Source organism: Hippopotamus amphibius, chromosome 9, assembly GCF_030028045.1.
Source record: "Hippopotamus amphibius kiboko isolate mHipAmp2 chromosome 9, mHipAmp2.hap2, whole genome shotgun sequence".
Lineage (NCBI taxonomy): Eukaryota > Metazoa > Chordata > Mammalia > Artiodactyla > Hippopotamidae > Hippopotamus > Hippopotamus amphibius.
The window spans coordinates 139,344,600-139,370,740 of NC_080194.1; the positions used below are offsets into that span (position 1 = coordinate 139,344,600).

At 43.8% G+C, this 26,141-nt stretch overlaps 2 protein-coding genes across 4 annotated transcripts in view; one reads left to right on the top strand and one right to left on the bottom strand.

Moving 5' to 3' along the window:
* The window catches only part of EIF2AK1 (eukaryotic translation initiation factor 2 alpha kinase 1), a 31,329-nt gene that overhangs the window by 3,085 nt on the left and 2,103 nt on the right, over positions 1-26,141 (bottom strand). For 2 of the 3 annotated variants that reach the window (XM_057695651.1, XM_057695652.1), the window contains exons 2-14: positions 20,912-21,070; positions 18,294-18,427; positions 16,824-16,861; positions 16,019-16,118; positions 15,358-15,438; positions 14,615-14,714; positions 14,035-14,095; positions 13,382-13,709; positions 12,123-12,234; positions 10,500-10,619; positions 7,258-7,358; positions 1,236-1,350; positions 935-1,017 (exon numbers count right to left, since the gene is read on the bottom strand). In XM_057695651.1, the coding sequence (XP_057551634.1) occupies positions 935-1,017; positions 1,236-1,350; positions 7,258-7,358; positions 10,500-10,619; positions 12,123-12,234; positions 13,382-13,709; positions 14,035-14,095; positions 14,615-14,714; positions 15,358-15,438; positions 16,019-16,118; positions 16,824-16,861; positions 18,294-18,427; positions 20,912-21,070 (1,532 nt within the window). The remainder of the gene's footprint in view (positions 1-934; positions 1,018-1,235; positions 1,351-7,257; positions 7,359-10,499; positions 10,620-12,122; positions 12,235-13,381; positions 13,710-14,034; positions 14,096-14,614; positions 14,715-15,357; positions 15,439-16,018; positions 16,119-16,823; positions 16,862-18,293; positions 18,428-20,911; positions 21,071-26,141) is intronic. The other variant, XM_057695653.1, reaches the window with a different exon arrangement.
* On the top strand, positions 2,316-5,925 carry ANKRD61 (ankyrin repeat domain 61). Its single transcript, XM_057748040.1, is given in 4 exon segments — positions 2,316-2,528; positions 3,459-3,556; positions 4,982-5,899; positions 5,901-5,925. Coding segments are annotated over 4 exon segments (1,254 nt in total).

Below are 26,141 nucleotides of genomic sequence, written 5' to 3' on the forward strand. Positions count from 1 at the left end.
TGCCAGTCCCTACGGCAGAGGGAACACGGCGGCGGGCTCGTCCCTCACAGAGGCAGGTGTCTGCCAGCGGGATCTACTACCCTGACTGACAGGTGACTGTATTCTCGCAACCCCAGCTCGAACACCAAAAAGGGGCATCAAAGGGCACAAAGGGCTAACGGCCAGGCGAGGGGCAGGGGTGACCGCCCACCCCCACAGCAGTCGCCACCTCACGACCGAGCCTGAGGGACACGTGAGCCACACAGGCTGCAGCTCCGGGGGTCACGGAGGATCCCTGCAGCCCACCCCGTCCCACCTCTGCCTCTGCTCAGAGTTGAGCGTTGTTGGTAAAGTTTAGCAAACTTACCTAAAATCTATTACTTTTCCTAAAAACAGTCTTTCAGGAAGGTCTTTACGACATGGGATTTTAGGAGCCGCCACAGTTTCTGGCAGCTCTTTTGCAATCACTAGGAAGCTGCTGATTCATCAAAAGGAAGAAAATCTTCTAGGCTGTTACTTTGAGAAAAGACTTCTGAACGTTCCTTCAAGGAACTGGCTGCTATAAACTCTGCGGCATCTCCATTCCACCTCAGAGGGAAGCCAGTGTCACGCTTGCGGGCACTGATTTACTCAAGCTTGAAAGCAGGGGGAATGGCTGAGAACAGGCTTCTGGGAACCTGGCTCCCTGAGGGGAAGGTGGTATCTTAAAGGGAAAGCTCACTTCAAAAAGTATTTGTGACACCCACAGATTTGGAAATAGTACAGGGGCCTAAAAACGTCAGATTCAGTTGAAACATGAGGCTTCCCACTGTGGTAGTTTGATACAAGAGACAACCTAGTACACTCCGCTATTTCCAAATCACTTCGACGCCAGACTTCCACTGCATTTCCTGTACTTTCTGTAACTCATGACTGCAGGTAAGTCCACTGAAAGGGTAAAGGGAACAAATGCTACCTTGGCGTCATACTCGGACCCCTCCAGCTGTTCGGGGGACGCGTACAGGCAAGTGCCCACTCTGGAGGTGTGCGTTGGCGTCCCTGTAATGTGGAAAGCACAGCCGGGTTAGCACTGTCCACAGAAAGAGCCCTGGCGATGCAGCTCCCAAGGGAACAATGCTGCTTTTTCAAAAAATCTCACCTTTGCTATTATTAAGTCTTCATGATTCTCTTTAAATACTTAGTGATCAACCATGTCTCTCTCTCTCTTTTTTAATGCAAAAACAAAGCATCAAAAACAACCACCAAAATAAACTTACTCTTCCCACTCCCGCCGGTCCAGCCTGTGTTCTTCTGTATGATGTCGGCACAGGCCAGGCCAAAGTCTCCTATTTTCACTTGCTGATCGGGGCCATGAAGGAAAATATTTCTGGGCTGTAAACAAACAGAACAGGTCAACTCCTGGGTGTTCTAGAATGAACAGTGGCAACGTGTGGATGTCGAGAGTTTTCAACCCGGGAGCCAGCAGCCCCTTGCGAACTGAAAGGAAGAGCCGTGTTCTCAAACTCGACCACACATCAGCATCACCAGAGGAACTTCACACAAATCTCAGACTCCAAGCCACTCCCCAGACCAATTAAATCAGAATTCCTGGGGGTGGACACAGGCATCGACATTACTTAAAGTCCCCGGCTTATCCCACTAACGTAGAGGGTGCTTGCACACAAGTGCATCTCAGCCCTGATGGGACCTCAGAATCACCGAGAAGCTTTAAAAACTCTTAACTCAAAGATTTTTTTTTAATGAAAAAAACTGTTATTTTTTTAAAGCTCCCAGATGACTGTTACATGTCAGCCAGGGTTGGGAACGACCAGGTCACACTCTAAAGGTACACATTTCACTCTACTGAAGCAACCACTGCAAATCCAACACATCTCCCAATGGAACTATTCCTAGACCAGTGGAAAAACGCATCTCTGTTGGAGGTGGGGGAAATTCCACTAAACACTCAGAAATGTTTAAGTTAAAAGTTAGGTTTTCTTAAGTTAAATGTAATAATTTAAATGTTTTATCTGAATGTATAAATTCCCGTTTCCACTTTGTCAGGTTTTAAGCTGCAGCTTAACAGGAAGAGAAAACAGAAACCAGCTTGTGTGCGACATGCTAATCTGGACACGTTTCTGTGATGAGTGGCAAGTCCTGGAACCTGTGCTCCTGGTTGGCACCACAGACACGGGAACACGTGAAAAGCCTGGCTCTGATATAAAAACGCGTCGTGTTCACGGATACGATTCTCCACAGTTCTAGAACTGAACAGAAAGCATCACAAAGAGACTGAGACTGAGCAACTCTGCAACACATTTGCCCTGAACCCTAAGTCCCCACGGGAAGCTGTACTCATGGGAAACATAACCAAGCGAGGTGGCAGGGCGCCGGTGGCCGACAAGGCCCAGGAAGAGGGCGCGGTGGTGGCAGCGCTTCACACCAGACTCTACGAAGCCATCATGAGGGAGGACTGCGCCGCACTCCAGGCTCTGCTCAGAAGCCACCCCGTCAACCAGCCCATGACCATCCGGGCCACCTCCACCAGCTACAGATTACTCCTGAACCAGGTACCCTCTTTCTCTGCTCGGTCACTTCTAGGAAAAAGACGTGATGCTCCTGAAGGAACGCCACCTGGTTCCTGAGGACTCACTACACCTCCTGGCTGCCCTCACTGTGCCCGAGGCTGGACATCCACCCCGAGCATGCAGAGCCATGTCCTGCTGAGTCTGCGACGCCCCCTTCCAGGGATCACCCAGGAACTGAATGAGCAGAGACTGGGGCTCACTTGGCTGGAATAACATTAATGTCATCCTCTCAAATATGCCAACGCTGATTACGCCTGTGTGCTGGAATTATTTCTCCCTTTTTCACATACACGTTTTCATTTCCTGAATTTTTATGCAATGATTATGACCTTTATAACAAATTTTTTTTCAAAAAGCCACCCTCTGCCCTTATCTTGCAGTCAAGCTGTAAAAGCCACTACATATATATACATATATAAAATACAAATGTATATATATATTTTAAGAACTCAAACAGCTCTGCTAATCACAGACAGAACATAAGCAGCATTAACTCTGAAACCCTGAAAATGCAGGTTTTACTACTGATACTATGACTTTGGTTAAAAAATTACAAAACCTACTTGTCAATGACCTGACCCTCTGGGTTAATTTAAGGACTCAGGGACTTGATAGAAATTACCATTAGTTTTACATAATGAGCGCTTCACAAGAATCAACTTCCCAAGCTTTAAGTAAATTATATCTGCTGCCTTGGTAAATCTGCATTTATGTAAAATATGGATTTTTATAATATAAAATTGACTGGTTTGGGGTCATTTAAAACGGCAAAAGGAAAATTTCAATGCACATACCAGAAAAATACTGAACCGGTGAGACACTATAGTTATTTCCCTTGCAAGAGCAAGCTAACACTATTATTTCTAACTACACTGGGCTACTTGTAACATGTTTTGATTTTTCCCCCCAAAGCAGACGCAGTCCATCATCCCCATCCACCTGGCCGCTGAACACCACAAGGCACAGAGTTTGCTTTGTTTGTTAGAACATGGCGCAAACCCAGAAGTAAGGTAAGTTAAGTCAACAGGAGACCGTTTCTAAATGAGGACACACACGATCCCCATGTTCCTTTCCCAGCCATGCTGGGACTCAGCCACTCTCCACAGCTGATGGGCTACAGGTCACCACGTTCGGAATAAGCCAATTTCCTGACTGACTAGATGAGATCCTCTGAAAAACCGGAAATCATGCAGGAACATAAATCAGTCAGCCCCCCTAGAGCATTATGAGTACGAAGGCTCAGCAATGGTGTTGTGGAAACTTAAGTCCTGGTCACAGCCCTCAAGGGTTTCACAACGTAAGCTAGACCATGAAAAGTAAGAAAGTGGAAACAGGAAAGGGATTTTCCGGGAACGAAGTTCATCTTGCTTCCCAGTGTATCTTCACCACCTAAACCGATGCTGACATTTCCTAAGTGCCCACTAAACACCACCTGAGTGCAAGAAGAAGCACACGGTGTGAAAGAAAGTCAAGCCCCAAACCCTCACCACACTCCAGAAGGGTGCCCCAACCCGTCACACTCTCACCACCATCCCCACTCCAAGCCCCACCCCAGCTCTGCAGGTCTTCTCACAGACCTCCCAGGACTGGACCATCACCCTCCGCCCCCAGGATTCCTCCGTACTCCCTTTCCCACCCCTTCTCGCCCTGGGTGAGGCCAGCAGACCTCTCGAGAACTTTGCGCACTGCCACTGAGTACTTGGCTCTTTTGGTTCAATGCTTCCACTTTGACTGTAAGCTCGGCAAGGTAGGGGACATCTTTGGCGCAGGGCTTACACTAAATCAACACAGGGACAGAAAATCGTCTTCTAATTTCATTGGAGCTCATAACAGACCTTCCCTTTTCTCTGCCGTAATCAAGGAATCTTGGGGGCAATGCTGAGGGATTTCAGTAAAGGAGCTGAGGGCTGAGTTGTCAAACCCTCACTCCGCCCAGGCAGGAGCAGAGGCAGCCCCTGTCATCCACACATGAGTGAAAACGTCAGGTAGAGGAGCAGGTGCGGGGCCACCAGAGGCTGAGGAAGCGGGCATTCTGGCCCTCTGCACTCAGTTCTGTGGGAATCCCAGATCACACTCAAGTCCGCACAATTTTACTGAATAGCTGCTAACAGCACAGCCTCCTGTGTGAGGGTCTGGGACACAGCGATCACTAAGATGCAGCCTGGAAGAGGCCACGGTCCCAGCAGGAGTAACAAAGTTGACACAAGCTGTCACAGGAAGCTGGGCCCTCCGTGCTATGATGCACACCACCTGTCCCCCCAAGACGCTGCAACACCCCCCAAAAGACTAAAGAGCAGTGCAGGTTCTCAAACACTTCTTTAGAGCATTTACAGGGGATTATCGTAAGGAAACGTTGCCTTCTTAAGCAGTAGCTCTCCGCGTCGAGCCATTCCCACTGTGAACTGGGTGTAATCTACCATCAATGCCTGTTCCAGGGACACGAGAGGCCTCACCACACTGCACCTGATGCTCCTGCACTGGCCCATCACCTCTGCCACGTGGACAAAGCCAGGGAACAGAATCCAAAGGATCCTGACAGACATCCAGAGCAACGCCGTCCTCTGTCTCCGCATCCTGTGCGAACACGGGGCCCAGGTGAACGCGCGCGTGGACAACAGCCACAGGCACTCCCCACTCCACCTGGCCATCACCTATGGGACCCACCTAGTCCTGCCCATCCTGGCCCAGAACGGTGCCCAGGTCAATGCCACGAACGCGTCCAGCATGACACCCCTGCACATGGCTGCAGACACACTGAATAAGGACATGATGGAAACGCTCATTGCCTGTGGGGCGAATGTCAACTGCGCCGTCTCCTCCACGGGCAACACGGCCCTGAAGCTGGCGGTGTGCACCGCGTCGAGCAAGGCCGGCCGGCTGCTGGCCGCGGGCCTGGGCTGCATCCGCCTGCTGCTCGTCCACGGAGCCCAGGTAGATGCCCGGGACCACGAGGGTCAAGCCGCGATCCACGAGGCGTGTTTTGGAGGCAGAGAGGCAATAATCGATCTCCTGCTCGAATTCGAAGCCAGTGTTAACGTATTAACAAGAAATGGGGAATCTCCCATATACATGTACCTTCAGCGCAGTTCCAACCTAAGAGACACAGCGCTTCTCGCCAGGCTGCTTCGCCGCTCTTATCCTTTGAGACTGACCAATAACCAAGGGGTGCTACCTGCAGGGATTATGCTCCCGGAATTCCACCTCCTAAGGGAAACCCTAGTAAAGTTATCTCAAAAACCCTTAACCCTAGAGGATATCTGTAAAAGAAATGTCAGAAACATTTACGGGGAGAAACACAAACAGCACTTGAAACGACTTCTCCCGGGGAAGATCTGGAATTCTGTATACAGTTACTGACTTAGCTCACCTCCTGAAATGAGATCTCCAAGTTGCACAGGGCCACAGAACTTCAGTAACTCACATCGCATGTTCTGGCTAGTCGTGTACCCAGAATATACTTAACCCGTCCCCTATATACATCCCAAATGTACAAGCTACTGTTTCTTAAACCTTTTTCAGAAAATAAAATGATTTGTACATTAACTTTTTCTTCCTAAATAGTCTTTTAAATGCATTTTTCATGATTTAACTTTTGCCCCCAAAGTAAGTAAATTAGTTTAAAACTCTCAGCCAAAGAAGTAAATGTTTTCTCTCTGTGTTTTTGTTTTTGTTTTGCTTTTTTGGTTTTTTTTGGCTGAGCCGCACAGCTTTGAGGTCTTAGTTCCTCACCAGTGATTGAACTTGGTTGGCAGTGAAAGCTTGGAGTCCTAATCACTGGACCACCAGGGAATTCCCTATTTTCTCTCTTTCTTGACAGTCTTCTATAAAAATTGGAATAGTGGGCTTCCTAGGTGGCGCAGTGGTTGAGAACCCACCTGCCAATGCAGGGGACACGGGTTTGATCCCTGTTCCAGGAAGATCCCACATGCCACAGAGCAACTAAGCCTGTGTGCCAAAAAAAAAAAAAATTGGAATAGTCATTATAGATTTTTAAAACAGCAGAAAAAAATTTCCCGTTAAATTTCTTTTAAGGGGGATAATTATAGAAACAGATTTTTACCTCTAAGGCAGAAATAATAAGAGTATTTTTGTCAGCATGAAATACGTTTAGCATCATCAGTTATATTAGTACTAGAGCACACTTAGTACCTGAAAACAGCTAGAATTTTCAAATGCCCAAAGAGTACTCCTTTTAAATTCCATCTAAAGTTTTCACATTCTGAGCTTCCCTGGTGGCGCAGTGGTTAAGAATCCGCCTGCCAATGCAGGGGACATGGGTTCGATCCCTGCTCCGGGAAGATCCCACATGCCGTGAAGCAACTGAGCCCGTGCACCACAACTCCTGAGTTGTGCTCTAGACCCTGCAAGCCACAACTTCTGAGCCCACGTGCCACAACTACTGAAGCCCGTGCACCTAGAGCCCATGCTCCGCAACAAGAAGCCTGTGCACTGCAATGAAGAGTAGCCCCCTGCTCTCTACAACTACAGAAAGCCCGCACACAGCAATGAAGACCCAATGTAGCCAATAAATAAAATTTAAAAAATAAAGTTTTCACATTCTAGACCTATGGAATGATGATTTATACCATATAAAGGTAATGATAACCTCCGAGGTAAATGAACTAGGGTACATAATCTCTTTTAATCCAATAAACCAATACCCAAGTTGTCCCTGTTAACAGCTGTCAATGATTTAATCTCCCCCACTTACCTTTAGATCTCTGTGCACAATTCCCATGTTATGTATGTAAAATACACCTTCCACCAATTCTTGAAAAATTTTTGTTGCAACACTGGCCATAACATAAGGACCTTGAAGTTAAAAAAAAAAGTTTTATTTCTCTAATAGTTTTTCACTGATTACAGTAACATCAAAATGTAATGAATGTAGTTATAAATACATTAATATCTGACACCTACACAACATTTAGATTTGCAACACAGTCAAAACTCCAAAATGGTTTCAGACCTAGAAATCAGCAAACAAAGAAGCCATCGCAAACTAGCTCCCAACAGTCGGTGGACTTCCTGTCACCAGAAAGAGAGGACCTCTCATGTCACTCAGAGCCCCTATATTAACTGCTCTGTAAGCAATTCTCAGGCATCTGGTGGCTAGATTAAACTACATTTCAGTCCGCTTCAACCCCTGACATCCTGGGGTTTAATGCTATTAAATCTAGTGCCCTGGCCTGCTGTGGATTAAACACATTATTACAAATAATAGAATAAGAAAAAAGATAAATTATGTTAGCCCAAGGGGTGAGCTTCCATCATATGGAAGATTTGAAGAGCCACACTTTCCAGAAATGGACAAATGAAGTATATGGGGGAAAAGGTAAATGAATTAATTAACCTATTAATATCACGACATAATGTGGAAATTTAGAGGTTGGAGAGATTTTGTAAGACCAGAACAAAAATTGATGAAGAAAAAACCCTGGAGTCTTCCAGCCAAGTAAGTTGAGTAACATAATAAAAATTTAATCGTTCCTCTCTATTCAGTCATTTAAAATCATAAACCTGGGGCTTCCTAGGTGGCGCAGTGGTTGAGAATCCGCCTGCCAATTCAGGGGAAACGGGTTCGATCCCTGCTCCAGGAAGATCCCACATGCCGCAGAGCAACTAAGCCCATGCGCCACAACTATTGAGCCTGCGCTTTAGAGCCTGTGAGCCACAACTATTGAGCCCATGTGCTGCAACTACTGAAGCCCACGCACCTAGAGCCAGTGCTCCACAACAAGAGAAGCCGCGGAAATGAGGAGCCCGCGCACCACAATGAAGAGTAGCCCCCATTCACTGCAACTAAAAAGAAAGCCCGCGCACAGCAAAAAAGACCCAACAGCCAATAAAATAAATAAATAAATAAATAAATTTATTTTAAAAAAATCAAATCAAATGAAATCAAATCATAAACCTATTGTTTACCTTCCAGCAAGAAAACACTATATGCTCCCTTCTCCCTGAATGAGTGGACTTTGTTATAGAGCTCAAACCTATTTCACACCCTCCTTTCACACCATCTAGCATATAATTTAGGGACCTCAAGTACTTAAGACAGAAAACTCTGTGTGTGTGTGTGTGTGTGTGTGTGTGTGTGTGTGTGTGTGTAAAAACAATGGTTCCAGGGAATTCCCTGGGGGTCCAGTGGTTAGGACTCTGCACTTTCACTGCTGGAGCCTGGATTCAATCCCTGGTTGGGGAACTAAGATCCTGCAAGCCTTGTGACACAACCAAAAAATAAATAAAATTTTAAGAAATAAAATAAAAATAAATAAAAACAGGGCTTCCTAGGTGGCGCAGTGGTTGAGAATCTGCCTGCCAATGAAGGGGACACGGGTTCGATCCCTGCTCCAGGAAGATCCCACATGCCGTGGAGCAACTAAGCCCGTGAGCCACAACTATTGAGCCCATGTGCTGCAACTACTGAAGCCCACGGGCCTAGAGCCCGTGCTCCACAAGAAGAGAAGCCACGGCAATGAGCAGCCCGCGCACTGCAACAAAGAGTAGCCCCCACTCACCACAACTAAAAAGAAAGCCCGCGCACAGCAAAAAAAGATCCAACACAGCCAATAGAATAAATTAATTAATAAAAAAATAAAATAAATAAAAACAATGGTTCCACTACAAGCACCTCTAGTATGACTCCCCCCCCCCCCCACTGAAGTGATCAACCTGTCCAGGTAGAAATGCAAGAAGGGCTTTCTGACTTTCCCAACTATTCAGAATAACTACGTTGCTTTGGTCTGTCTTTAATACAGTTTTCCTTTTAACTCACCTAACACAGCCAAATGGTGGGCAGCTGTTAAGAGGATTCGGTAATCACACACTGACCTGCTCTAGAGATCAGTTTCCACTCAGTGCTACAACCTTTGCAGAAACTGGTTTAATCCTCACAACCACCCCATAAAATGGGGATGATCCACATTTTACAGGTGGGGATAGAGACTGGGAGCAGTTAACTGACCTGCCCCAAACCCTCTAGCTGGTGAGCACCAGGGCTGTGACTTCAACCCATGTCTGTCGCTCGTGGGAGCGTTGGGAAGGATTCACATAAAGAATGTGACTGATGTAAAGTGAGACACACGCGGCTGGAGTACTACAGAGACAAAGCTCTTCATATTAAAATACTGAAATCCGTATCTCACTAGCAGTGTGATCCACATCTCGCCTTCACTGTTTTGACAGATTTATCGTACTGGATGGTATAGATTAGAGTTCTCACCCCACACTTCGTTAAGGACTCGTTTTCCAAATGGAAGCTTCAAGATCAAATGCACACAGGGCTGGAATGAACCACTCTCCTTCCACAAAGAACGGCATGTAGCACTACGACATGCATGCAGCAGGCCAAGGATACAGCTTTACGGGGCCCTAAAAGTACCGCATGCACCACTTGCCATGACTGAACGGAGCAAAGCCTGGCATGTTCTAATTTCATGGTAAATAGAGGGGCACTGAGACGCTGCTGGGGAGACATCTCCATGGGGAACTAGTCTAAGATTCTAAGTAGGCCAACTGACCTGTATCTTAGGCCAAATAAAGGGTCATAGTGGTCATGAGGAGTGAACAGCAAACGATTAATGATCTGTATTTAGGTGAGTCTTTACTTAAAACCAGGTCACTCACGTCCTCTATTTTGATAATCTACTACAGTGAATTTAAACTTTGCCCACGCATTAGAATCAACAAGAGAACTTTCACAAAAAAATAACAAAGGCCAAGCCCTATCCAAGACCAATTATATAAAAATTACTGGTGTGGTCCCAGGCAACACCCTTTTTTGAAAAAAAAGATTTCGCTTTTAAAAACAGTCTTAGATTTACAGGAAAACTGAGAAGACAGCTCCCACTTTCCCCACACCCAGTTTCCCTATAAATACCACCTTACACGTCACAATTAACACACCAATCCTGACACAATTCCACAGGCTATTCAGACTTCCCTAGTTTTTACCTAATGTCCTTTTTCTGTTCCAGGATTCCATCCAGGACACCACATTACATTTAGCTGCCATGCCTCCTGAGGGTCCTCTGGTCTGTGACAGTTTTTCAGACTTTTCTTGTTTATGACGACCTTGACAGTTTTGAGAAGTTTTGAGAAGTACCGATCAGGTGTTTTGTAGAATGTCCCTCAATTGGGATTTTTCTGTGTTTTTCTCATGATTAGACTGGGGTTATGGGTTTCGGGAGGCAGACCACAGAGATACCGTGACCTCCTCACCTCTGATCAAGGGCACATACTATCAGCATGCGTGACCACTGTTGCTGCTGACCTTGACCACCTGCTGGGGGGTGTCAGGTTCCTTCCACTGCAAGATTATTCTTTTCTATTGACAACATCTTTTTAAAAGTTCCTCAGGTGATTTCAATGTGCAGCATAAGTTGAGATCCAGTGTTATAATATTTTACAATATTAACCTAACAGTATTTCTAAAGGATATTACATGACTGCCAGGATCTGGGATACAAACGTTTGACCACATACCCTTCTTTTTATTTGTTTGTTTGTTTGCTTGTTTGTTTGTTTAGGCAGGCTGTGTTGGGTCTTCGTTGTTGCATGTGAGCTTTCTCTAGTTTCAGCGAGAGGGGGCTACTCTTCGTTGCGGTCCTTGGGCTTCTCAGTGCGGTGGCTTCTCTTCTTGCAGAAAACGGGCTTCAGTAGTTGCAGCACGTAGGCTCAGCAGTTGTGGCTCACAGGCTCTAGAGAGCAGGCTCAGTAGTTGTGGTGCACGGGCTTAGCTGCTCCAAGGCATGTGGGATCTTCTGGGACCAGGGATTCAACCCGTGTCCCCCGCATTGGCAGGTGTATTCTTACCAGGGACGTCCCCACATACTCTTCTATAAGTGTTTCTTTAAAGGTTTCTTTTTGTAAAAGTATCACATTTTCAGTTGTCTTTTTTTTTTTCTCCCCTTGGCTGCACCTCACAGCATGCAGGATCTTAGTTCCCTGACCAGGGACTGCACCCGTGCCCCCTGCAGTGGAAGCATGGAGTCCTAACCACTGGACTGCCAGGGAAGTGCCAAAGTATCACATTTTCAGGTTAAAAAAATAAAATAAAACAAATACTTAGGGACTTCCCTGGTGGTGCAGTGGTTACGAATCTGCCTGCCAACGCAGGGGACTCGGGAGCCTGCGCTCTAGAGCCCACACACCGCAACTACTGAAGCCCGTGTGCCTAGAGCCCATGCTCTGCAACAAGAGAAGCCATCACACTGCACTACAACAAAGAGCAGTCCCCACTTGCTACAACTAGAGAAAGCCCGAGCACAACAACAAAGACCCAATGCAGCCATAAATAAAATAAATAACAAAATAAAAGTATTTTTTTAAAAACAAATATTTACATGTTCCCTTAAAAAATTTTTAAAAGACCTTTTCTATCTAAAACCATTATAAGTTCTAGCATATTACCCTTAAATATCAACAAACTATAACAGAGATCATTAACTTCCAAATACCTATTTATTTTTGTAAAATGTAATTTTTTTGGCAATCTAAAGCACGTGCAGGCAGAGGCAGCAGACCTTACAGTCTGCAGTTCCCAGCCCAGGCCTGGAACAGCCAGGAGGTACTCACACGCAGATTCGTCCACACTCTCCCGGCCCCGCTGGTTCCGCTCCACGATCCAGTCCCACAGCGAGAGCTCACACAGCTGCATCTGGATGTGCAGCATCAGGTGGTACTGCACCTAGGGGGCGACACACTGCACTGCCATCTGCACGACCCGTGGACAAACACTGCCCTGCCTACTCCAGGCCACGCCCGGGCAACGTGCTGCAGCAGAAAGGACAGACACATGCCTGCCCAAGCAGCCCCAGGTCTAGTGAAGGAGACGGAGGGATAAAGCGATACTTCACACAACGCGACACAACCCCAGTGGGCAGAGGCAGGCCCGGCCGGGGTTAGGCAGGAATTAAGTGGAAGAAGCTCTTAAACATGACAAAGGCGGTGGGCCCGAAACTGTTTAGTCTGCCCTCGAGATAAACAGCTTTTAAAGCTAAAGGTAAAGCATCAGGCTGGCTGTACGGTATTCTACTATTCTATGGTACCCCAGAGTGTATACACACCATGTCTGGCTTCATGGCGTACATAACTAATAATCTGTCCAAGGAAAAAGTAAGCAAAAATTAAGCTCACTGTAGCCCACTCAGGAAGATTTTCCAAATGTGTTAGAGCAATGAAATGATTCTGATGAGAAGTCCCTCAAACTCAACTCCTTTATATTCACAGGAACCTGTTCACAGTTTTGTTTGATAAAAAACACATGCACAGAGCCTCATATCCCTGGACAGGCAGAATTAACCCACGTGTGAGCGTACAGATGACACACACAGCTTCGTGATCCCAACATGTGATATCACATCATATTATATCATATGTCACGCCAGTGTGATCCTAATTACTGTAATCAGGACACTGAAAGCTGAGCTGGTGACCCCCATAGGACTGTCTCCTGGCCACGTTCCAGAACACAGGAAACCTTTCAGCATAAACATATTTCTGGAGCACGATGCTAACAAACCTCAGAGACAGACCGTGCGTGCTGCTTCCCACTCCGGGCTGCACGTGAGATGCCTGGAGGAGGAACGGGCCCGCCCAGGCATCAGCAGAGGACCTGGAGGAGCTCACTGAGGGAGGGCGCGGAGACCAAATACAAGGGCCGTGTCAGGAGGGAACACGAGCGAAGGGACAGGCCAGGAGGGCAGAAGAGCGGGGACAGAGACAGGGAGGAGGAGCCAAGGAGGAGGGAAGCCAGCTGAGGAGGAGGGGCTGTATCTAATCACAGTCCTCCACCCCGTTATTACAGGGAATCTGCAAGTCGGCATGTCACCTACCTCCATCTGCCCCAACAAGTTTACATTTTCTTCAGAAGACTCCTCAGTGGATGCAAAATTCTCTTCCGGGCCTGAATGATGCGGAAGTGGCAGCCGATGCCCAACAATGGACCTGGAAGACCCCTCAGCCACCCCTTTTCCTTGGAACTCAAGGGACGATTCAAATGCACCAGCATCTCTTGTGACTAAATTGGCGCTGTAGTTCACCAATCCGTTATGTGGATTTTCAACACCGGATTCTCCCAAGGATTTTTCTTCTTCCGGAGTGAATTCAGCGAAGATAATGGATGAGCCGTTACTTTCATCACTTTTAACGTCATATTGACCTCTGGAGGAAAAAAAAACAGTAGAGATAAAAACCCATGTTAAAAAAGATCAAGAGTACCTTCACTGCCCTGTCAAGCCTGCGTGAGTCCCACTGGTAAATTCCCAACAAAACAGACAGCCAACTGTCTAGCAGCGGTATTTACTTTAAAATACCAACAGGAAATACCTAAAAGGAGAAAGAAAATAATTTAACATTTTGTAATGAAAACAAGCAAAAAGGAAGTCTAAAACACTCCTGAGCTCCTAGCTGCAAAAGGCAAAGGCGACCCAATGCAGGTGACAGGAGGGAACATCTAGTGTGTGAAAGGACACAGCAGCCCACGTACCTGGGGTCCTCCTGGTTGGAGATCACTTCCAGAGATGGCAACTGAATAGAAATTCTATCTCCTGAACAGAAATAAAAAAAAATCTTCAAGCAGCCCAGTTTTCTAGTTTATAGTTAAAGGCAAAGCTAAAATACATAAATAATAGTAGATGAGACCACAAGTTAAAAACGTCACAACCTTCTGGCAAAATGCAAATTCACCAAGCTCATTCAAACGATTGGCAGATTTTAGAAAAACAGAGCTGTTCAGCTATACAAGGACTCATGGACCGGACAGTAAGTGCTTGTATTTCAGGTTTTGTGGGCCCTAGGGGACTCTGCTGCCACCAATCGACTCTGCTTCTGTAGTGCAAAAGTAGCCAAACACAACACATGAACGAGCCTGTGTTCTAAATAAACTTTACTTACTGAGACTGAAATTTCAATTTCATGTAATCTTTACAAAATATTCTTTTGATTCCTTCTAACTCTTTAAAAATGTAAAAAAACATTCTCAGTTTGTGGGATGCACAAAAACAGATGTAGGCCAGGTGCGCTGAAGCTTTCCCAACCCTTCAACTATATCCTCTAAAACCACTCACCTTGCCTTTGGGCCACGTGAACATGCTCTATCCAGGCAGTATGATAGCCTACGATATTAGGATGCTGAAGACCGGCCAGCACCTTAACTTCCCGCAGTACCTGAAGAAGAAACATACTTAGAGCTGGCTTTTACTGACAGATTTGTTAAATGTTCATGGTGTCAAATACTACTTGTTCCCTCTGTGCAAGGAACATAAACTATGTTAAAATAATGGGAATACTTTTGTGAGAGACAAATGCAATTGTTATAGCAACTAAATAACTTACATGCATATAGCACTTTACACTTTTCACGGCTCATTATCATTCCCTCATTCCACTCCTGCAAGTCCAGACCTCCAAGGTAAATAAAACCATTCCTGTCACCACTATTTCACGGGCAGGAGACAGAAGTCGCTTAGAGAACTAGGTCATTTGCCCACGACCACACAGCATGTCAGGGAGAAGACCTTGTACCTGAATTTAGCTCATGTGTTTTTCATAACAAGCTTGTTATGTATTGTATATGAATGGTTTGCTTAAAAAATTAATTTACCCAGCAATGACCCTGAAATGTGGTCAACCTAAAGTGCCTATGAAAAAATTAAGTCAAGTAAAAATTTAATCTTGATGTTTACTATAACCCATTCCTAGTAAACTGTAGTCCATACCACCCAGTATTTGCCAAATACACACAAACACACTCTTTCAAAAGGACCTAAATACTCAATTATTCAATATAAGTAAATGTTTTAAATCATACCTTCATACAATCTGTTTTAGTTGCACCCTTAATCAGGATTTTTTTAATTGCATAGTACTGACCATCTAATTTATTCCTGACCTAAAAAGTAGAGGAAAAGACAAAGTATATTGTACCATTAAATTCCAACTGAATAAAAAAAGTTTTTTTTTAACCTGACCTTAGATACTCCAAACTAGCCAAAGAGATAAGCTAAAGACACACATCCTGGGGAATTCCCTGGAGGTCCAGTGGTTTGAACTCTGAGCTTTACACATCCTCTCTACTATGTTCAGGGAAGTCAGCCGTAGTTAGCTAGACTAAAAGCTTATTCAACTGCACTGAGAGTCCAACTCCTAGGATCTCTAGGTCTGAAGAATGCGAATGTGAGCAAAAAGGCTATGTGCAAAACACAGCATCACAACTTTTTCAAGTAATACATCTTTTAATAAAAATTAACTACAGAACAAAAGCTCTAAGTTCCCAGAACCCACCTAGATCACCAATGTGGATAGGAAAAAATTAAAACCTGCCCACGTCCCTGTAAATGACAAAACTAAATAAAAAGTAAATATACATGATTTCTAGAATTTTCCTTTGAGCACTTTAAATAATAATAATGAAAACAACTGCAAAAACACTGTTTAGAGTAGTGGGTCAAAACAAATATGTGGAAAACCACCTTGTATACTCTTCCATATCCACCTTTTCCTAAGATGGCAAGCTCTTCAAATTCATTCAAGTAACGTGAAGTCTGTGCTTCAAAGGCTACTTCCCTTGACCTGAAAGTTAAACACAATCGGTCAATCAATACCCAAACATGAGAGAACCACGATGTTCTAAGACAGATCACATTCACTGTAGTACCAACCTGGCAAAGCTCGTTTATCACTAAACTGTGATAATTTGGAAAAGATGAGCTAAAATGAAACTTTTCATTCTATATGAAGAAAACATTTGATAATAAGCAAATCAACAGCATAACAGAGATAGCAAGGGGATCATTAATTTAAGTATTTTATCAGTAATCAATTGTTTTAAATAGAAATTGTTTTAATAATGTTTATTATTATTGCTTTAACAGAAATCCTAAGGATGAGTAACAGGCAGGAGTTAATTAGCTAAGCTCATTAAATTTCTTAATGATTCAGACCAGTTACAGATTTTAAACTAGCACTTCCTACATACAGCCGAAATACAGTGCTGCTCCCCTGGCAGGGACTGATGTCCGTGCTCATGGAATCCACATGGAATGGGGGGCGGGGGGGGGGGGGTGGGTTAAAGAGAGAATGAGAAATCTTACAAAGTTTTTAGCACATCTTAGAAAATTTTTAATCTTACAATGTTTTTAATTTTCATAAACTACCCTAACTGCATCATTTTTAACCCCAATACTAATTTCTGACTGATTCAAGATTACTTCTTAATCCTGATTTCTTCTGGATCAGTTTACTCCTTGCACAGTCAGAAAAGTGTTCAACACATACCTGATTTTCTGGATATGAGAATTATCCTCACAAGGACCCTAAAATTAAAAAGTTATTTTTTAGAAAGCATTTTGAAAATTTCATGGAAAAAGGAACCTATCAAAATTCAAGGTTATATTAATAATCCCGGGCTTCCTAGGTGGCACACTGGTTGAGAATCCGCCTGCCAATTCAGGGGACACGGGTTCGATCCCTGCTCCAGGAAGATCCCACATGCCGCGGAGCAACTAAGCCCGTGCGCCACAACCATTGAGCCTGTGCTTTAGAGCCCGTGAGCCACAACTATTGAGCCCATGTGCTGCAACTACTGAAGCCCACACGCCTAGAGCCTGTGCTCCACAACAAGAGGAGCCTGCGCACCACAACGAAGAGTAGCCCCCACTCACCACAACTAAAAAGAAAGCCCGTGCACAGCAAAAAAGACCCAACACAGCCAATAAAATAAATAAATAAATAAAATTAATAATCCCAAATGCTCAAACTAATATTAAAAAAAAAAAAACCCACCCACTGGCTTTTTCAATATTACTTAAGAGTCTGCAAATGAAGATATTTCTCTCTTAACTAAAGATCCCTACTGGAAAAGCTATATTCTTGCCACCCAAGGACAAGGCTGAGGTTTACTGAGGAGCGCCATCGGCAAACAACGCCAGCTTCCCCTGCACATAAAAGCAGCAACTGACCACTGCTCAGGTCTCACTGCTCCTACCCGTTCCAAGCTTCCAGCACCTCGTGCCTGTATGACTGCAACTGTCTCCCTGCTTCTAGCCTTGGCCCCTCCTCTGTACTCTCAACACAGCAGCTGGGGAGAGCCCATTAAAGTCAGACTGTCACTCCTGTGCTCAGAATCCTGCAGCACTTCTCACTGTACTGAGTGAAAACCAAAGACATTAAAACAGTCCCCAGACCCACCTCCACCTGCCCCTTGGCCCCGCCTCTCCCATTCTCCCCCCTAGCTAACTCCATCTCCAGCCACAGGGCCACTGTCAGCCTCGAATATGCACCGGCGCACAGCTGCTCCCCTGCCCGGAGTGCTTTCCCTCCGAGTGGCTCATTCCTCAAGGTCAGCTCCTGACTCCTGACTCCTGTCTCAGCAAGGCCCTCCCTGCCTCCCCGCCTCCCCGCCATGCCACATGCAGTTCACACAGTCCCTCTTCTAAGCCCATTACTGCTTTATGTTTCTCCTTAACACACACCACCATCTAACACCCCAGGTATTTTTCTTTTTCTACTGTTTACTGCCCCCTCGTCAGAATATAAGCCCCCTGAGGGCAGGGCCTTTCACTCTGTGTACAGTCAGGACCCCAGCTCCTACAAGAGGGCCCGACACATAGCAGCCATTTGGTAAGTATCTGTGGAATAAAGTGAACAGTAAACCTGTGCTATAATCAGGATTTCATGCTTTAAAATACAGTTCTCTTGAAATCAGAATGTTTTTATCCCACACCAAGTACACTTCTCAATGCCTACCTGACGAACTCTCTCCTTAGCTGACCTCATCAAGTGCGTGACAGCTCTGTTGTGATGCAGCCTCAGCGAGCTAAACTCATCACTGCAGGCGAAGGATGACAGCAGCCCCATCCTGATAAAGGTCTGGCAAAGTACTATAAAAAATATGGAAAACAATTACTAGAAAGGCCATGAATAAAATGGCAATTTTCAAGAGTACACAGAAAATAAAGAGTCATAATAATAGCCTCTATAAGGAAAAAACCTCTATAAGAAAACAGTTATGCTCATGTACACATTACAGCTTGGTGACTGATTCTCTAAAAGAGATGGAACAATTGGTTACATTCATTGATCAGCAGCTCACCTGTTATTTCTTATCTGACTCTACATTCTACAGTCATTTGTTTACAGTGCTTGGTCAAGTCAGTAAAGTACTAAGCTCTGTTTTTAAAAAAGGCAAGAAAAGAAAAAAAGAAAAAAAAGATGGGAAGAAAATAGAAATAAATAAAAATTTAAAAGGCATGAGTGAAACAAGTGATTAGAACTGACAACAAAAGTGAATATGAATTGTTTTTGATTACAGAGTATCCTTAACCAACAAACAAAGAGTACACATGAGATGTGTGTACAGACCAAATACCAGGAAGGAAGTCAAGTCTCAAGTCACAAGACCAGGCTGCTCAGAAAAAAAAGTTTCTACAGAAGTGCTTGGTTTTTATTCATTCAAGGAATACACACAATACAGAGAAAACTCTATGTGGGAAACTCTTCATTTAGATTATTAACTAACTAAACCACACCAAAAACATTTAAATATCCTTTGTTTATTTTGAACAGCATGATACGACGGAAGAAAGGAAACAGCAATTCATGGTCGGAAGAGGGAAATATTAAGTAAAATATAATAATAATAATATTAACAGTCTCATTTCTCTTTAAAAAATAATAAACTTTGTCTAAAAGTTCAGGCTTTAAAAAGGCTGTATATGAGGAATTTTAAAACCTTAAAATCAGCAATTCACAGATTTGCTTTAATCAGGAGCAAAATTACTATATTAAAATCATTATAATCTGCTTCTCTGTACAATGAGCCCAATAAAACAATCCCCAGGTTTGGAACCCACAGAACACCCCCTTCTGTACAACCCACCTCCCTACCACATATTCAAGAAAATAAGTGTATACTGGACAAATAATATTTTTTTACCATTTTTCATGTCCCATGAAACTGTATCAAAAGAATTGCCTTTAACAAAAACATTACGTTCTTCTAACATCACGTAAAAGTATTTATAAATTTAAGGCTTTCTAACACCAAATAAGACTTGGAAAGACTGCTGGTAGAGAAGACCCTTAGAATCTGCGGTGGCCTATTCAAGAGCTCAGGCTATGAGCTAAACAAGAAATGCCACAATCTGTATTTCTGCCTTTGTCTCGGGCTCCTGACACACAGCTCCACAATTATAAAGCTCTTATACTTTCCTAAGTGACAGGGGTGCTAGGAGCATCTTTGTCTTAATATTTGGTCTCTGACCTCAGTACCTGACACAAGAGCTTCTCCGAGCCTCGGAATCCCCAGTGGTGAGTCTTTTTGTACACTGAGGTGACTGGTGGTGGATCCCCTAGGTCACTGCAGGATGGGGGCTGGTCACCAGAAAGACCAAGCCTTGAGCAGAAGCTCTAGCCCCCATCCTCCAGGAAGGGGAGAAGGGTTGGAGGCTGAATTAATAATCGATCATAACAATGTGACGAAGTCTCCATAAAAGTCCCGCAAGTACAGAGCGGGTGGACACACCCACCTGCCAGGAGGGTGGGGACCTGAACTCTGTGGGGACAAGAGAGTCCAGCACACTCTGGACCCTGCCCTGTGTGCCTCTGTATCTTCTATCATATCCTTTATTATAATGAACTGGTAAGCGTAAGTAAGTGTCTCCCTGAGTCCTGTGAGCTGTTACAGCAAATTATCAAACCTGAGGAAGGGCAACGGGAACCCCCAATTTGGGGCCAAATCAAACACAAGCGTGGGTAACCTGGGAACCTAGGGACCTCGTACTTGTGACTGGCATCTGAAATGAGGGCAGTCTTGTGGGACTGAGCCCTTAACCTGCGGATCTGACACCAACTCCAGGGAGACAGTGTCAGAAGTGAACTGTAAGACACCTAGCTGGTGTCAAGGGAAGTGGTCGCTGTGGGAGGAAAACCCCACACATTTGGTATCGGAAGTGTTCAGTGTGCAGAGGAAAACAGTTTCCTATTCAACGACACAAATCACAACTGTTACAGGACTCTGGTCAAGAACAAGTTCAGAGTCAATACATGGGGTTTTCATGCACCTGCTCACCACCCAAACTGTAACAGATCTTCAAAAATTACATGAATCATCACATTATAAATCAAAAAGAACTACCTTTTATTTATTTAAATACACAATTTTATGGCGATTAATCTTCGACGGGGTCCCCAAAGATGACATTCATAAAGAATTACCCAAAGGAAAATATAAAATAAATTCACAAGACATACTACTAAGGCTTATTTCAAATTTTTACATACCAGCTGCTTCTCAGACCCACGGTGTTAAACAACATAGAATTTTTGCAAGTTTTATTTAGCAAAGGTAATTCATTCTTACTAACATTTAAACACCTGTCTTGAACGAAGCGGGTTTGGTTCGTGCACATGGCTCAAGTGTTCCAGCAGAGAAACCAGCAGCAGCTGGTTTGCAACTGCAAAAGGGAAGGTTGGCTGCTGCAGGGGTCCTTTCAGCACCTGGAGTTCTGCGGGAACGTCAGATTCTGCAAATCAAAAAAGGCCAAAAATTCTAAGAAATGGTAAACGTATCTCATATTGACAAAACAGCATATTCTAAGTAGTAAAACACACTGTTTAAATTCAAGGAAATAAAGAGCAAAATAGTAGTTAAGATGACTGGGGTTAATTAAGATACACTTTCTGGAACTGAGTTGAAATATGGAAGAACTAGCAGAAAGATGCCACTGTAGGAAGGGAGGAAGTTCTGGTTAGTGATGATACGTGCGAAGGTAGAAATAAATAAATGGAAAATAAATATTTCAGCAAACAAGCAAGCAAGTGGGAATGGGATGGCTTCCCTCCTTCGAGAGGCGGAGAGAAAGAAGTCTGGCAGCGAAGAAAGGGAAAGGGAATCTTCACTCTGAGCATGTGCTACATACCATGGACCTGGTGTTTTACATGCACAATCTCATCTAACTCTCCCAAAACACCCTATGTTACACTCGCATTTTACAGATGCAGACACTGATCTCATTGAGAGGTGAAGGAACAAGTCAGCAGGCAGATCAGATTGACTCCCAAGCCCACCCTCTTACCACTAAACAAGACCAAGCAGACAGCTGAGCTGGCACTTAAAGTTGAAAGTCATAAGTTCTCGTGTACCATTTACCTAATACATTATTTAACAGGCCAAAAACACAATGTAAGAAACATGCTCGAGGAAACTGTTCTGGACACGTGATAGGCAGCCTGGAAGGAGGCATGCAACAGTCAGCAAGAAGCCAGGATGAGGCTAGTAAAGGAGGTGAGTGACAGAAGCATGGAGGAAAGAACAGGTCCCAGAGATACCAGGAAAGAAATAGACTGGCAGGATTTTAAAACGCTAGGAATGGGAGGAAGGAGAAGTTAATGAGAGTGAAAACTGGTAAGAGGGGTTGTTGGAGGAAAGATGACACAGGCACCTCAACTCTCACGAGCTGCTGGCCCATTCAACTGGAAATGCCCTACGGAAACAGGGCCCATGGTCCTGCACCTTCTAAAATCGGCCCCATCCCAAACGCTCTATTCCACGCTCCTCTCTAAAACTACTAAAGGTCCTGGAAGAGCTGAGGCTTCCAAATCAGGACTTCATTCACAAATTTCCTCTCTGACCTGTAGGTGGCCCAAAAAAGACCCTCATGGATAGAGATATGCTATTCATTTTAAATGAATTCCTATTGTCTGAATATGAGAAAGAAAAGGAATGGAAAATGTGGCCATATAAAAACTTCTCTATGTAAAGACATTTTAAAGTTAAAATATGAACCACAAAATCAGATACAGCAGAGATACCTGTACCGTACATGACAAGAAAAAGGCAATAAAATTTACATAGAGCTCTTACAAGTTAGTAAGAAAATGAAGCACAATTAAAATTCAAATAGGCTTAACATAACTAGTAAGTAATGACATAAGTATTAAAATAACCAGAGTGCCAGAGTTTGCCGTCAGATTGGTAACTGTTCAGAGCCTGGAATCCTTAGTATTGTTAAGGGCACAGAAAACTAGACACTTTCAAACACAAGGGGGTGTTTGCAACCTTTGGCAACACACTGTAGAACTTCACATGTGCAAACCTTTACCCAGCAATTCTACTCTAGGAAACATAAACCGAGGAAATAACAAAGCACAACAAATATATATGTAGGAGGTGTCTAGGATAACACTTCAAAGTGTTGAAAATCTGTTAAATAAGTTATTTACATATAATAGAACACTACGTAGCTGTTATAAAGGATGGTGCATAGGAAGAGAATCATAAACAGTCCTGTATTAAGTCGAGGAAGCAGGTCCTAAACAGCCACACTAGTGAAAGGGGCAGGCAGTTCCATACAAGTCAACACAGCCTTTCTGGTCATCATTTTAGCAAAACATATCAAAACTTTTTAAAAAATATTTTTCTTTGACCCAACAAATCCTACTTCTGTGGGTCTATTCTAAAGAAATAATCAGATATTAACAAAGATTTATGTATACAGATGCCAAAAACATTATTATTTCTAATGGTAAAAGACAAATCTGTTTTCCACCAATACAGCGAAAACTAAATGACGGTAGAGTGTGATGGTCTTAAAATAACATTCTTAAAAGGCTAATTTGTCACAAGAAAATGCTAATATAAGTTCACATTCAAAAAGCAACATGGAGGGGGGCTTCCTAGGTGGTGCAGTGGTTGAGAATCCACCTGCCAATGTTCGATCCCTGCTCCAGGAAGATTCCACATGCTGTGGAGCAACTAAGCCCGTGCGCCACAACTATTGAGCCTGCGCTTTAGAGCCCGTGAGCCACAACTATTGAGCCCATGTGCTGCAACTACTGAACCACACGCTCCTAGAGCCTGTGCTCCACAACAAGAGAAGCCACGGCAATGAGCAGCCTGCGTACCACAACGAAGAGTAGCCCCCACTCACTGCAACTAAAAAGGAAGCCTGCATACAGCAAAAAAGACCCAACACAGCCAATTAAATAAATAAATAAATAAATATATTTAAAAGGAAAAAAAAGCAACATGGGGGGACATCCCTGGTGGCACAGTAGTTAAGAATTCGCCTGCCAATGTAGAGGACACTGGTTAGATCCCTGAGCCGGGAAGATCCCACATGCCACAGAGCAACTAAGCCTGTGCGCCACAACTACTGAGCCTGTGCTCTAGAGCCCTCGAGCCACGCTATTGAGCCCTCGTGCCGCAACTACTGAAGCCTGAGAGCCTAGAGCCCATGCTCCGCAACATGAGAAGTCACTGCACTGAGAAGCCCACGCACTGCAACGAAGAGTAGCCCCTGTTCACCACAACTAGAGAAAGCCCAAGCACAGCAACAAAGACCCAACACAGCCATAAATAAATAAATAAATTTATTAAAAGAAAAATAAATAAAAAGCAACGTAAGGGAGCTCCCTGGCAGTCCAGTGGTTAGGACTCGGAGCTTTCACTGCTGGGACCCAGGTTCAATCCCTGGTTGGGGAACTAAGATTCTGCAAGCCAAGAGACGAGGCCAAAAAATAAAAATGAAAAATAAAAAGCAAGATAAAATGTTTATGATCACAATTTTAAAATACATTTATTTTATATCTATATAAATGTACACACAAAAAGAACGGAACGATCAAAACAGAAATCTCTGCCCTCTGTGTTTTCAATGATACATCGACAGAAGCTATCAAGAGTGAAATTACAGCGAGCATGTGGTTTCATAGTGTGCCTATTTGATCCCTAGTATCCAGGCATCTACTTAGCCTACAGCAACTCTCAGGAAATACTTGTAAATGAATACACCAAATTATTAGAGGTGAGTTCTCAGAGATATGAATAAAGAAGACTTTCCCCTCTTCTTTCCACATGCCTTTAAATTTTGCAGGATTTCTCTAAATTTTTATCTTATTTGGACGAAATCAGACATAAATCTTGAATCCATTCAGAATACCTTTCTTTGACAAACAGTTCTAAAAGCAAAATTCACCCAAAAAAACTGTCTCTAACTAATCCAAAATGTAATGTTTATATATGTAAATTACAAACAGTAATCTTTGGGTGATGAGATTATAATTTTTTAATTTTCTTCTTCATGCTTTTCTACATTTTTAACATATTCTGTAATGTGAAAAAAAATTTTAAGTACTGAATTGTCAACAGTGGTGAGACTTTTTTAGGAGGATTTTCCACTTCTACACTTTCCTATTTTCCACAATGAGAAAATTCTACCTTTATAATAAAAGACAAAGAGAATGGTTGCTCAGTGGAGTCTACAGAGCTTAATAAATCAAGAAAATTACAATTTAAAAAGACCAATGAACAGACACCCAAATGTCAGAAGGAGGAAAACTGAAAGAAAATGAAGGCTGAGGCTGAAAGTTTCCCATTTCACAGTTCCAGTCAAGAGAAAAGGAAGACGGCTTCCCTGGTTGCCCAGTGGTTAAGAATTCGCCTGCCAATGCAACACAGGTTCGAGCCCTGGCTGGGAAGATACTACATGCCGAGGAGCAACTAAGCCCATAGCACCACAACTACTGAGCCTGTGCTCTAGAGCCTACAAGTCACAACTGCTGGGCCCACATGCTGCAACTAGTGAGGCCTGTGTGCCTAGAGCCCATGCTCCGAAACAGCAGAAGCCACCACAATGAGAAGCCAGTGCACCGCAACAAAGAGTAGCCCCTGCTCACCGCAACTAGAGAAAGCCTGTGCACAGCAACAAAGACCCAATGCAGCCAAAAATAAATTAAATAAATAATAAAATAAATCTTTAAAAATAAGAGAGAGAGAGAAAAGGAAGAGGTAAGTGGATAAAAGGAAAGGTGAGGTCAAATTCTCTTATAAAAGAGCAAGAAATAAGATCTAGACCCGACATGAATTAGAGTTCTAGAATTCTGCCAAGTAGCGGGGGAGAAAGACAAACAGGAAAGGGATCACCTGATTCAATCTCCGGAGGAAAGTAGGATGCAAATGGCCCATTACTAAATTAAAAAATCTGTAGAATTAATCTTAGGTAAAAACACTTTTATCAGATGAAAGAAGAAAAACTAACGAGTCTGACTATGGGCTTACTGCTGGCCCTCCTAATGCATGCTGTTCCACAGGAAAAAAAAAAACAAAAAACATGAGAAACTCTGATCAAAGGCTGACGCTGGCTCCAGGAGCCGCCCTGCAGATGCGCTGCTAAAGAACACAGGTGTTAGTTACATCTAGGTTGGGACTTTTCTGACGCTACCATTGGTGGGCAGAGTGACCTCCTCACATCAATACAGACAACCGTAGAGAAAGCATCTACCTATTCTGTTTTTACGTCTAGAAATGAAACTACATTTCCCACAGACCTACATTTCTCACAGACCTAACTTTTCATATAAAAAGATAAAATATGTCTGGACATTCTGGGCTTCTTTGGAAGAAAAGGCAATATGTAAATATAGCAGTATTACCTAAGGAGGAGGAAATTTTTAGAAGCCTATCAAAGATCATCCCCTTCAAGAATAATCTTCAGTTTGCAGAAAACCTTATCTCAATGTTACAGAACAGACAGACTTGCCTGTTTACAGCTGGGACCTCTATGACATAACGCCTTATTTATTACTGAGCTGTTA